General features: G+C 34.2%; 1 protein-coding gene across 2 annotated transcripts in view; it reads right to left on the reverse strand.

Moving 5' to 3' along the window:
• The window catches only part of LOC128230557 (sodium- and chloride-dependent glycine transporter 1-like), a 46,685-nt gene that overhangs the window by 11,713 nt on the left and 20,623 nt on the right, over positions 1–14,349 (reverse strand). For both annotated transcript variants that reach the window (XM_052942949.1, XM_052942950.1), the window contains 9 exons: positions 13,329–13,463; positions 12,754–12,897; positions 10,450–10,600; positions 9,639–9,771; positions 8,344–8,478; positions 7,890–7,993; positions 5,967–6,091; positions 2,606–2,718; positions 1,427–1,555 (listed from right to left, as the gene is read on the reverse strand). In XM_052942949.1, coding sequence (XP_052798909.1) covers positions 1,427–1,555; positions 2,606–2,718; positions 5,967–6,091; positions 7,890–7,993; positions 8,344–8,478; positions 9,639–9,771; positions 10,450–10,600; positions 12,754–12,897; positions 13,329–13,463 — 1,169 coding nt within the window. The remainder of the gene's footprint in view (positions 1–1,426; positions 1,556–2,605; positions 2,719–5,966; positions 6,092–7,889; positions 7,994–8,343; positions 8,479–9,638; positions 9,772–10,449; positions 10,601–12,753; positions 12,898–13,328; positions 13,464–14,349) is intronic.

The following is a 14,349-nucleotide window of genomic DNA, read 5'->3' on the forward strand; positions in this document are numbered from 1 at the left end:
ATAATGCTCTGCTATATACAAATCTTCAAGAGTTCATGAAACACGTCTGACCCACCAGTCAAGGATGGTAAAAGAGCAAAAATAGTGATTTTTTTTTAGGGCTGATAAAAGCTGGAAGTCATTTGCACATAATGTCTGAAAGGTAACATATAGCACTTGATTTCGTACATATATGGGCATTTAGTTAAGGCATGAAGTACAAAGGATGTGGGATTTTATTAGCATTTGTCTTTGCAAGAGACCAAACATGACACTGTATTGGCAAAACACTTTTTAATACAATGGTGTTTAGAAATATTCATTCTTAATTTGCACAAGATTTCACTTTCAATGTATCCAAGTGCTTTATGATGACATTTTGCACACTTACCATACAAGAGACAGCCCTCACTTTTCTATTTAACTTAAAAAAAGATTACTGGTAAATTGCTTAATAATTTAAAAGATGTAATTTACATTCTAATAATGTTGCATTAATTCATGCATTAATAGCAAATGCAAGTTCAGTATTATGTACTACTACATCAAAATTAATCGCAGTCATATTTGAAATTAAATAAACCTGCAGAACTTTGTAATAATCTTTATTTCATAAATGATACATTGAGAAAAGTCTATATGCTTTAAATTATTATGGTGGAAGTTAGGGTACTTTTTCATGAACTAATAATATCATTGATGGTAGGTATGGTGTTCCTTTTTTCACCAATCAATTATATCATTGATAAATATGGTGTAAACATTCATCAATCCATGTAGGTACCCAACTTAAGACCTCTTATTGTAACAAGAGCTGTCACAGTTTGTGACAAATGCCCCCCGAATCTAAGTAATTTATCATTTGCATGACAACGTTTCAGCCCAGACATGACCAACTATACTTGCATGTCCTAATATCCAGCATTCCATACTTAACAAACACTAAGTGTGACCTTGACCTTAGAGGTAGGGACACGGGTCTTGTGCGCGACACATCATCTTGGTATGTCAAACACATGTGTCAAATTATTCTAAAATCTGTCCATATCAGAAAAGTTACAGTCCTGACAAGATGCACACACGGACAGCACGATTTTAATATGCACACCTTTGGGGGCATAAAAAAAGCTTACACTTGCAATTAAAAAGGTATTAACATCAACAGACTTTGTGGCATTTTTTAACGTGCTATAAATATAAACATGTATGTTATGTAAATTATCACAGGAAACATTTTAAAAAGAAGATTTTAGTAATTTTACCAGGTAAATGTGTACCAATTTCAATTATGATTCTGGTTTATATAAATTTTTTGATTAACTGTTTTGCATTTATCAATAAAAACATGAAAGACTCTGCATTGACCATTTGTTCTTCAGAATCAAACAAATGTGAAAACAATTACAATAAATTGTAACTATCGTTCATCTTGTAAAAATTCGCTCACCTGGCATGTTACGGCCAGCCCTCCCAGGAAGCCGAGAATGGAAACACAGAGGACAACCCAGGTCTTCTTTTCTCTCAAAGAAGGCATTGTGTCCTGGACAGCAGTCATGCACGTCTCCAACAGGGCGAACTGGAATGGATATATACTGTTTTAATATTTGTTGAGATTATGACTAATGATTGTCTCTTCTCTCAGTGATGGTATGGTGTCCTAGACAGCAGTTGTGCATGTTTCAAACAAGGCAAATTGGAGAGGGAATAAGGTTTCCATTTCCTAGTTATCGTAGTGATCGAGTATATACGGGTTAAAACGGCAGTTGAAGATCGGGATAAAGTATATCGTAAGACAATAATAATTTAAACAAAATTATTTTTTTTATTAAGTTATTCAATATTATTTTGAATAATGAATTGAATCGAACAATAATTAAACATGCATATAAAAAGCAAAGTTTCGCAATGTCAAAATATTTTTTGTCAGTTGTATGATAAGGTGTGAAAAACCCGCATTGCCTTTTGTTCTGTTTAACATACCAATACTTGAAATTGATGCGATAATGGTCTTGTTTTTTTTCACACATTTACGCAACTTTATTCTTTTCTGTAGGTGTTGACATTTTGAGAACAAACCCGTACAATATAAGGTTTACAGTATGCATAACTTAACTTCATTCTCCACAGGTTATCGTTTACGATATACTGTCAAAAAGAAATCTTAAATATTTTCATAAAAGGCACCCCCAGAAACAAATGGTCACAATCAGTTCTTTTAAGTACCTTTCCTAACATAAAACAAATTAAAATGAAACCCCTTTTGCATTATCATTGTATGGTTTTAAAGACAACCATCGCCATTTTCACGAAAAAAATATTTTTCGTCACTGTCAACAAACATGGTGGCCGAAATTGACAGACGTTTTTGACATATTTTCTATGCGCCCTTTAACCCAAAACATAGATTAAACGTTTTTTTCTCAGATTTTTCACGGATTTTTTTGACTGCGTCTAATACCCCTTATCGTCTTATACCCAGTCATTTACGGTATTCATAATGTTAACCCTCAAAGTAAGTATGTGTATCTCCTAAACAAAAGGAACTTGAATAAACTTACAAACCGGATGATTGAATATAGGCATTATATGGCAAGGTCTTTTCTAAGTTCCAGTTTACACCCCTTACCTCCGAACCCATTCCAAGAGTAATCATCATGACAAAGAACAGTATGGCCCACAGAGGGGATATAGGCAGCCTGGTCACTACGTCCGGGTAAACGATAAACGCCAGACCAGCACCTGGGGTAGAAACATTTTGTATAAATAGTTTGAGTTTTCATAATGATATAAATTGAGTTTGGCTAAACACTCCAGTTCCTTCACACATAACTTTATATCAATATAATGTCGGGTTCATGGAATGTTAATGCATCACCTCTTTCAAATGTGATTTTTTTGTATCCGCTTACATGCAAAAAAATTAGTAGTCACAAAAAAAACATTGTTGCACTTTAATATAAAATTTATACAGATTGTTTTTTGTTTTTTTGCGAAAACATTGAGGTCACTTAAAACTGATAATAAAAAAATACAAACAAATATCACAGAATAATATTTCAAGACATGATATTGGTCATGATTTTTACATGTTTTTTCTGCTGGCAGTAATTCAGCTTTATGAAAATGGGGTTGAGAAAGATGAGAAAAAACAGTGAAAGAAAGTGAAAAAAGACAAATGTGTAGACCTGGGAATAAACTTATGATCAAGGCCAGTAGATTTCCTCTGTATACTTGTCCAAATGGACATATAGATATGAAGGTAATGTCAACCCATGCAAAGTTTGGTTTTGATATAGGGACTATTCTACATGATTTGTTTTCATTTTACTGCCTTTTGTACCATAAACAAACAAAGTACATTTCTTGAGAGGTTAAAACCTGAAACATTTAAAACACTACAAAACAGCAGAGTAACCTTTACAAACTGGCATTGGCTTAAAACCCGGACAGAGATACTGCAGCTGTTTCCTATCATGTATTCCTATCAGAACAAAATGTCATCATTCTGCCTATAGATGCAGGACATCTGAAGGCAATTTTCCATAATGATGTATTGAAATCCTCCAGTGTGTTAAAACAAACACCATAACAACCTTGTAAAGGGCTGATGTTGCAACATAATTAAAACCTCAATGCTATCTTGAGTATCAATTTATTTCCCTCGGTGTATTTATAGACAATACATTTCTGTCTTTGCAGGGAACACAGCAAACACATTGAAGACATTTTTGAAACACTGAGAAGAGTCGAAGCATTACTTGTAAGCTCTAATGCATCATCCTAGTTCTCGGACATTTATGCTGTAGGATGTTATTTATGTGTATTCTATTCATGCCAATTTTAGTTCTATGATCAAGTTACAAGACCCATTTGATCACAGATTTAAAGAGGTTAAGTGAATATCATCATTTATCAACTGTAAAGCTTTAATATATGTATGTCTTGGTTATAAATAAATCATTGGGGAATAAACTATGAGAGCTGGGCCAGTATTAACAAATGACTTAAGTCTGAGTTTGAGACTATTTTAAATGCATGCACACATGTTTACCATTATTGGGCTTCAAGTAGCAATTCTATAATGAAATCAAGGCAGTTTCGAGTCTTGAGTCTCAAGACATTACCGGTACTTAATATGTGCCCAGGGCTTGGTATTCATACAGCAACCAAAGTTTTTTCTAAACTCCAGTCAATTTCAAAAAAAATTTATTTCAAAATAAAAGATATTAATAAGTGGTTTATTTTTACATACAAGAGGGCCATGATGGCCCTAAATCGCTCACCTGAGTAAAAGAGTTTTACCTTTGTAATCAATATAGCTTGATATTTGTTCTCAAAGAATATTGAAAAACATACTTATCAAACATGTTGCCTGGATGATCACTGACAGGACTTGTCACAGTTGCCTGCACACTGACAGGACTTGTCACAGTTGCCTGCACACTGACAGGACTTGTCACAGATTCCTGCACACTGACAGGACTTGTTGATTGACTGCACACTGACAGGATTTAGTTCAGTTGCCTGCACACTGACAGGACTGGATGGTTGACTGCACACTGACAGAATTTGATTCTCATACCTGCACACTGACAGGACTTTGTTCAGTTGCCTGCACACTGACAGGACTTGATAATTGACTGCACACTGACAGCACTTGGTACAGTTGCCTGCACATTGACAAGACTTTCTTCAATTGCCTGCACACTGACAGGACTTCCTTCAATTGCCTGCACACTGACAAAACTATGTTAAATCGCTTGCACACTGAAATAACTTTTAGTACAGATACACAAACAACAAACAGTGCACCATCCAATAAAATCAATAAACTGCCTTAAGCTCTAAAACTCAAATTTCAGAACACATTCAACATCCTCAGCTAATATTATCACTTCTTCCATCTAGGACAACATCACCTTCCTTCAAATATTATTTTTTCTTTATATAAGGCTTATTCACTATCCACACAGAAATTAAGATTGTAGCTTAGAATAATCTACATGAAGTTTACAATAATCTACATGAAGTTCAATGGAAAAGTCTGATTATTAAATTTATCATTAAGTAAAAATGAAATTTCTTCTAAAGAATAAAGTGTATAATAATTATTTGAATCTATGAACCTAAAAAATCAACAATAATTACCTTAGAAGTGACTATGTTGAAGACTTGATAAAATTTAAATAAAATCTATTCCCTTGTTACTAAAAATGGAAAGTAGTGGAATCTCCAACAAAAAGGGAGACCATGTAGCAAGACTTGCTGCCCTTGTTTCTAGAGTAAACTTTACATAACCATCAAATTTTAACAAATTGTATTTATAATGAACTTGTAACTCACGGGGTGAATTTGAATAAACATGGTAGATAACCAATAGACAATGTTACACACCAAATATTTAAGCACTAGGCCTAACAGTATTTGCCAAAACAAGTTTTGTAATTTTTCCTTTAGGTTGCCATGGCTACAAGAGTTCTGCATGGAAATCATTTCTTTGAACAATTTTGAAAAAGCACCAACCAAGGATCACTATGAAGTTTCATTAAAATTGTCCAAGCGGTTTAGGAGAAGATGATGATTATAACCAATTGATGACATTTTTCCTTGAGGTTGCCATGGCAACCAGTTCTGCATGGAATTCATTTCTTTGAACAATTTTGAAAAAGCACTAACCAAGGATCATTCCTATGAAGTTTCATTAAAATTGTCCAAGGGGTTCATGAGAAGATGATGATTATAACCAATTGTTGACGGACGACAGACGCCGGACATAGACCGATCACAACAGCTCACCTTGAGCACTTTGTGCTCAGGTGAGCTAAAAAGTATGAAGTGTGTAAAATGAACTGTTTTTGAAAAAATATAGACTAATGATATACTTAGTTAGGAAAAGGACCAAAGCTAACTTAAATTAGGAAAAGCAGTAAGAATTTTTTTCATGTGATTGCATTTAAAAGCAGCTGAAAAAATCAACAAAACCATACCTTCCTCAACCACTTTATCAATGGGCATATTTAGTTCGTGGGACAGGTAGCCGATGATAGCAAAGATAACGAATCCAGCAAACAAACTTGTACAGATGTTGCCAAATCCCACAATCATCGTGTCCCTGAAAACAGACATCAGAACTACAATTCCAGTGTAATGGGATTTAGAGTGCCATGAGCACTCTTCATTGTCAAACCAAAAATAACCAATTTTTTTTATTCTAGAAGCAAAACTGGCAAAAATTAAGAACCTTGACTGGTTTTTATACCCAAACAAGAAATAAGTCAACTGTACACTAATGTACTAGAATTACGTGGAAATAGATGTACCACCTGTTTCAAGCACCCATCAACTTCAAACCAAATATGATTCCATTTATTAGGTAAAAGGAGAAACATATGAAGTAAATAAAAAAAAACTCTTAAATATTATCATACTTGCCCGCCCATGTCTCTTTATTTGAAAAAAAACATGGCTTGGTGAGAAGTGGTCCAGACTGGGAAAAAAATTAGAACATTTTCTAATGATTTTAAAATGAATTTTTGAGGAGTTTCACACTACCTGTTAATGGATGCTTTATGGCCATCATACATTCTGCTGGTTTTTGCGCCCTGTGTTGTTAAAATCCATTAGCACAGTTTAAGGATGCTTTATTGGATTCAGATTCGTAAGATGTCGAGCAAATTACTTTTTTTTCTTATCTTAACGCTGATTGAAATTCAATCAACATTTGTGTAAATATCATTCATCTCAAATCAATTGGGTAGAACTGCAACTTTATTTTTCAATAAAAAAAGAAATTTTTCCTGTCTAAACATGTTTTTGTTGAGCAGCCAAGTCAACATCATAACTGTTCATAAACAATAAACATTTGCAAGGCAAGAGCATGACAAACAGTTTCAATCACTCATCGAGCAGACAAGCTTAAAATAACAGTTTTCAATGAGGATTTTTTTTGACAGATTACTGTATTTATAAGATTCAGACATATGCCCTGCCCCACAAAAGTAACCCATCTTACAGCTGATAATTGTGAATACTGAAAAGTAATTTGGGGTGTGTTGAGTATTGGGGATTCATGCCATAAGCAGGGTCAAGGGACACTTTTTTCCCCAAAAAGTCCTTTCTATTTATATCAAGGTTACTTCCTTCTATTTTTGATGCAACTGTCCAAGCAAAAAAATCTTTATAATAGTCTCAAGTTCTCAAAAACTCTCATTCTTGATTTCTTCTTTTCAAATTGACATTATATGAAGCTTTTTTATGCTTATGTAAAAATGTATAGCAGGTATTGAATCTCTTATTTGCTTTATACTTGCTTATCAGAAATGAAATGTTACAGGGATCAAGTTTTTCTTTATTCTTTCAATAACAAAACAGTTATTAATTTTAAATCCCAGAATAATTTGAATAATAATCACCTTAAATTCCTGGCATCATAAAAAACCCTTTAATTACTCTATTAAATCTTACATTTCTGTTATTTTCTGCTTGTATTAAAGAATTCAGTAAATGACTGGAAATTCTATTCAGATCTACTTAAACATAACCAAATAAGCCTTTAAATTAAAACATGTACCTTTTGACCTACATGTTGATCAGTTGTTCAATCTATCATCTCCTAATCAATGATGGTGTACAGCTTTAAAACATACCTGAGTATTATAAGTATGCTAAAAAAATATTTACTGTATCATGTTTCAGTCAATTGTTTAAAACTTGATAAGTTGTCCACAGGCTAATTTGCACATTTAAATTGTTTAATTGGTTTCAAGAATCTATTGGATTTTCATAGACTGATCAATTAACATTTGGTTAACTTTGGCCAAATCAAAGAATCACCCAGTTTTACAGAGGCGGCTGCAGGTCATCAGTTATCACTAATTAACAACACCTGAAGAAAACAACAGTGGCCTTACTTCAAGCAGTTGTTGTGGAACTTGTTGTAACTAGAGAGGGTGATCAGCCCACCCCAGGCTGGAGACAGGGCAAAGAAAATCTGGGCAGCTGCATCTGACCACACCTGGAATGTCAAGTATGGGATATTGATATTAATTCTTTGAACAAATTCAGACCCTTTGGTAAAAAACTATATTCTATTGTGTTAGATAACACCTAGAATAGACACATAAATCTTATCGCATGCCTATCTGTAATTGAGTTTCACATACAATGTTAACTCTTTGGGAAGATAATTTAATACATATATAATTATAAATACTGGTGCTCATAGATCGTAACACTAACAATAAGCATGGCTAAATTTAATCTTTGGATTTTCTCTATTTCACTTGTCTCATTGATCATCTTTCAGACAAATGTCACAGAATTGCTTTCAGGAAAATAATTTACACAAATATGTGGCCCACTAACCTTAGCACTGCCAAGGCGTTCAAATCTGGGTGTAATGTAATACAGAATTCCCTCCTTCGCTCCTGGTAGTGTGATTCCACGGAAAAACAGGATCAGCAGCACGACGTACGGGAACAGGGCCGTGAAGTATACAACCTGAAGTGGTCATGGTCATGAGGTCAATCACAGGGAGTCTTATACAGGTGATCCCAAACAAGCAGAATGGTTTTAACCTTGATTTTTTGAATTTGTCAGTTTTTAGCATCATATTTACTTTACATAACAAGGACAGTAAAAAGCTCAAAAAGGTATATTAAAGCTTGTAAATGTATAGGCCCATGTTTAAATGTCACAATAAACAATGGCATCATATTTCTGGATCAAGTCATTACTTTTTGGACCTATTTCTGATTGTTGCTCTTCATGTCAAGGCAAGCAGAACAAAAATATCTAAACTAACAACAGCCATTTTCATAAAGTAAGTTAATCTTTTGGTCTGGATAACACTAGGAAAAGGATTATTGAACGGTCAATGTTTACAAAAGTTCAACTATGAATTTATCTTCTTCTTTTTTATTATACAAAGGCTGCAACACCTACCACGAGTTTTGCTAAAGAGTATTATGAATATTTATACTGCAGACTCAGATTGGATATAAAAACCTAAGCAGCTTAAAACACTTCTTATTATATATTGTGTATGCAGAATTGATAACAACGTAGATGTTGGCATGCATTAAGGACACAGACAACTATGGAATGTTATTTTTGAAATCTCAGACATTTATTTACATATAAACTGACATCTGTTTCTTTCAGAATGCAAATCCTTGATTATAAATCCTTGATTATAAATCAATGTCATTAACTACTTTCTTGCCAAGAAAAAGCTGACACATGAACACCCTGTATGAAAACGATACCAATTCTGTACAATAGAGCTGCTGTTTTAGCATTGTATTTTGCATTGATGAGTTGAACAGAATGAGTGAATCCTTTTTCCAACTGAACATTGATGTATCCAGAAAATACATAGTCCCAGTACAGACTACTGTTACATCTGACAAGGATATGCCTCTCATTGATCAGCTTTGACAAGAATCAGATTTCTAATCAAATTGGCATTAACATTTAAAACAATCTGAATGTCAGTAATACATTTACTATATAAAATCAATAAGTGCATGTTTAATATTATACTTTTGGTTAAAGTGTGTCCTGTATTCAATAATAAAATGGACGACAAACATTTAAATCATCATTTTATTCCAAATAAATGAATAAATGTCCTTAAATGTCATGAACAACAAGCATACCTTGCCGGTGGACTTGACTCCCTTGCTGAGGGCCAGGAAGGTCATGCCCCAGGCCACAGCCAGACAGATAACGATGGGCCACTGCGGCATCCCCAAGTGCTCAATACCGTCTGACATGTTCAACACACCAACCCTGAAATACATATTAAGTTTCGTTTATACCAGGTTTTGTATTTTGACTTGCACACTCATTAAATAGAAGTGTAAATGTGAGTAAGTGTTGCTTAGGCTTGTGCAATATCAAACCAAGAACACTAGATAGTAAAACTTGGCTATTCGATTACCCGATACATGCTTGCTTATGCACTGGTAGTGGACATGGCGCTTCATCTTGACATTAGCTGACTGAAAAGTTTAAGTTAATATTCAAACCACTGGTCATGTGTGTTTATTTGGTTTTCCATTGGTCAGTTTAGTTTTATGAAGTTAAATTTAGGACATACAGTTACATCGATCAATGTATTATGTGTCGACTGCAATCTTTTAACGGTACAAATTTCATCATGTGATGTAAAGCTATTTTGTGTCAGTCTTCCAACATGTAGCTGGAATTGCATGGTCTATTTATAACACTATTCAACTTTAAATTGTTTCCATGGCTAAATAGGGCTAAGTGCAGTTTTGACCATTATAAGGCTTAATCATAGAAGAAAAACTCTCAAAAAAATAAGAAAAGACAGCATCCTATATAATTTGGGTGTTCCACACATATGGTTTCCGGTCATGTTTGCTTTGCCTTGCCTCATCATATGGTGTTTAAAACATCTGTAATTCCACTTATCTCAAAATTTGATAAAACATTTCTTCTTACTCAAAATAGTCTTGTGCGGGTGCATGCTTCTTAAACGTAATGTTTCTCAGTCCCAGAAGATCGGTTTGGTTCTGGTCAAAACAAGTGTTGTTGAAGAAAAAAGATCCCTGCGTTGCCTGGCATTCGTCAGCTGACAAATAACTGTAGCATCCTGAAATGAAAACATACAAACATGGTCAAACGGCATTCTTAGTTTATGCAGACAAGTTGGATCATGATGAAAGCTTATCAAATTTTTGGATGAACAAGTTAGGATTGATACACTATTGCTTGTTATCAGGATTTTCATAAAGCCTTGTTATATAAATTCCAGAATTCGAACAAGACACAAAGCATTATTACAGTGCAAGCTTGCGGGAATGTGCTTATATCGACTACTGTTTACAAAATCTCACTTGAGTCTGTTTCCTTGGTAGAAACCCACATAAGTGGCACATTTAGAGGTTACAGTAATGTGTCACTGTATTTTTGAATAATCATAAACTCATGTTGATTTCCCAACAACTTTTTAAAAACAATCAAATAAATGAAAAAATTTACTATTGCAGTAAATTTCCTTGAAGTATTGCATCATGGTTGTGAAGAAACCACATAACGATCTCCTCCCTAACAGGTGAGTTGATTTTAAGTACAAAATTAATTGATAACATGAAATAGTTTGGTCTATGGCTGCATTTTACTGATGAATGACATAACAAAGCAGTAGACTGTGATTTCTTGCAATAAAAATATATTTTTAATATTTCACACCAGACTAGACATTATAGCGTGAGTATAAATCAAGCTATGATTGAAGTTTTATATAAAATGAGTAAAGTTCACTTTGTATCAGCCAAATATTACCTGGTCTCACCTACTCTGTATGATAGCGTCCCAACTAAGTTTCCCCCAGGACGGTATGAGATAAAGTATACAACAGGCAATCAAGCAACTTGTTTTCTCAAAGGGGTAAAGAACATTTTGGCCATTGGTTACCTGGTCTCGCCCACTCGGGATGACAGCGCTCCAACTCAAGTTCAACACAGGAGGACATAATGAGGTCAAGTATACAACAGACAATTACGCAACTTTTGAAATCTTGGGATGATAAACTATATCCACCAACAGTTTGTTACCTGGTCCCACCTACTCAGGATGACAGTGCTTGATGTTCACCCAAGGACATAATAAGGTCAAGTATACAACAAGCAAATACACAACTTTGTTGCTTATTTTCTCAAATGGATAATAACTATAACAGCCACCCATAACCTGGCCCCAATATCACGAAAATACTTAAGTTAAATCTCAAACTCAGTTTCAACTCATTCCACCATATAAAAGCATAGTATTCCTTAAAATCTTGTATGTTTTATACTTTTTGAAAACGCAATTTCTCATAGAATATGTAGATAAAAAGATTTTGTCAATATTTCAAAGAAAACTAATTCTAGAGCAAAAAAGATACTTGAGTATTTTATAAAGAATACAGAATTGTACTCAAATACATTTTTGGTGGAAGTATATATTTACCTTGGAATTCGACCAAAGGCTTTTATCAGCATATTCTATGATAAAATGCGAATATAAAACTGTAAAAAACATATATGATTTTTAATGAATTTTAATGCTATGTGGTGAAATGTGTTGAGACTGAGTTTCAGATTTGACTTAAGTATTTTCGTGATATTGGGGCCAGGTCTTTCCTATTCAGTATGACAGCGCTCAAACTTAAGTTCACTAAAGAAGGATTACCATTAACAACAGGCAATTTGGCAACTTTATTGCTTATTTTCTCAAATGGATAATAACTATAAAAGCCACCCATAACCTGGTCTTTCCTATTCAGCATGACAGCGCTCAAACTTAAGTTCACTAAAGAAGGATTACCATTAACAATAGGCAATTTTGCAACTTTATCGCTTATTTTCTCAAATGGATAGTAACTAAAACAGCCACCCATAACCTGGTCTTTCCTATTCAGCATGACAGCGCTCAAACTTAAGTTCACTAAAGAAGGATTACCATTAACAATAGGCAATTTTGCAACTTTATCGCTTATTTTCTCAAATGGATAGTAACTATAACAGCCACCCATAACCTGGTCTTTCCTATTCAGCATGACAGCGCTCAAACTAAAGTTCACCAAAGAAGGACTACCATTAACAACAGGCAATTTTGCAACTTTATTGCTTATTTTCTCAAAGTGGTAATTAATAAGAGGAGGACCCAAGAAGGACTTGATTAAGTTCAGTTAACAACGGGCACCTTTATTGCTTATTTTCTCAAAGGGATAATAAACTATATCAGTCATCTGTTCGTTACCTGGTCTTGCCCACTCTGGATGACAGCGTTCCCACAGAAGCTCACTACGGAAGGACATTACCAGGTAGAGTATACACCAGGCAATGATGCATGTGTAGTACAGGGAAACCACAGCTGAGATGAAGATCATTCCATATCCAAGGCCTGTACAAATAAAATCAATTTTTAATGTAAAAAATTAGAACATGACAATAAGTAGAACATGATATATATATATATCAGTACATACGGCAATTATCACCAGGATCCTATCAAATATGACATCTTTGCACATGATTAATTTTGTTTCATTACACACTTACTGATGCAATTTTATCTGATAAATTCCTCAAAATCATTCTAAAAAAGATTTCAGACTTATAAATCTAGTTTGCAGCCAATGAAAACTCCCATATCAAATATGTTACATCACAATATGAAAATTAAAAGTAACTCTTACATCTAGAAATGCATATATCTGTAAATTTGGTAAGTCAAGTCATTTTTTTTTAATTCAAACTCATAAAAGGATTCATTTTGATCTCTTTAATACAGATTATCACCTTGCAACTTTCAGCCTAACTACCTTCACATACCATGTAAGAGAGGGCAGATTCTCCCAAACACGACGGATGGCCCGAGGCCAGCGTACTGGCCAAGCGCTAGCTCCAGGAACATGAGAGGCAGACCAAGCAGGAACAACATCAGCACAAAAGGGAACACGAACGCTCCTGAAATACAAGCGTTATAGTGAGATTAGTATATGGACTCTTCCAAACATGAAGGTGGGCCCTACAATTACTCTCCCAAACATGGCTGTTTGCCCCACATGGATTCTTCAAGAAACGACAGAGGGCCAAAGGCTGGCTTTCTGGCAGATATTTTTATAACATTAAATGAGCTAAAAGTAGAAAATTATGACATGAATGTTTGACTTGAATTGGCTTTACCCAGTTACATGTTACGTCTATGCACTTAATAGGGCCATTTGCATGAAATAAAACTGTCAATTACCAACCACTGATTTTACACTGACTGAACATTGATTTTATGGCACATCAGATCTCAAGCACTCCATCAACAGCACTTACTTAAAAATGCAAACTGCTTTTCAACTGACATTAATGATTTGTCATTTTAACTGTTTTGCTAATAATTATATTGGGTTTTTTTAATAATTGTAACATGGTATGTATAACAATTGATAAAAAGCTATAATTTTCAAAAAAATTGTAATTGTGAACTATTTAAACCGACCTTTACAGCTAGATAAACATTTATTTTTTTAAAAGACCTCAAAATAAATGATAACGTATATCAAGGTTGAAATCAGTCTAGTCTTCTGAAAATGGACAACCCTTTCAAGATTCGTTTGCCCCTACCGCTAAGAGCATTTTGTGAATACATGCAGGTACTGTGTTTTGAGCCCAACATGCGAGGAAATTATCGGTCATGAAACATTTCCAAGGCTTTGTCTGACATGTATGACAACCATGGTAGCGTTGTTGTCCTCATGAAAAGATGTTGAATAACAATAATAATTATCAATAACAAGAGCTGTCACAGTATGTGACAAATGCCCCCAAATGTGACATTGACCTATGAACAAGGTCAGTA

This window comes from Mya arenaria, chromosome 4 (genome assembly GCF_026914265.1).
Source record: "Mya arenaria isolate MELC-2E11 chromosome 4, ASM2691426v1".
NCBI lineage: Eukaryota > Metazoa > Mollusca > Bivalvia > Myida > Myidae > Mya > Mya arenaria.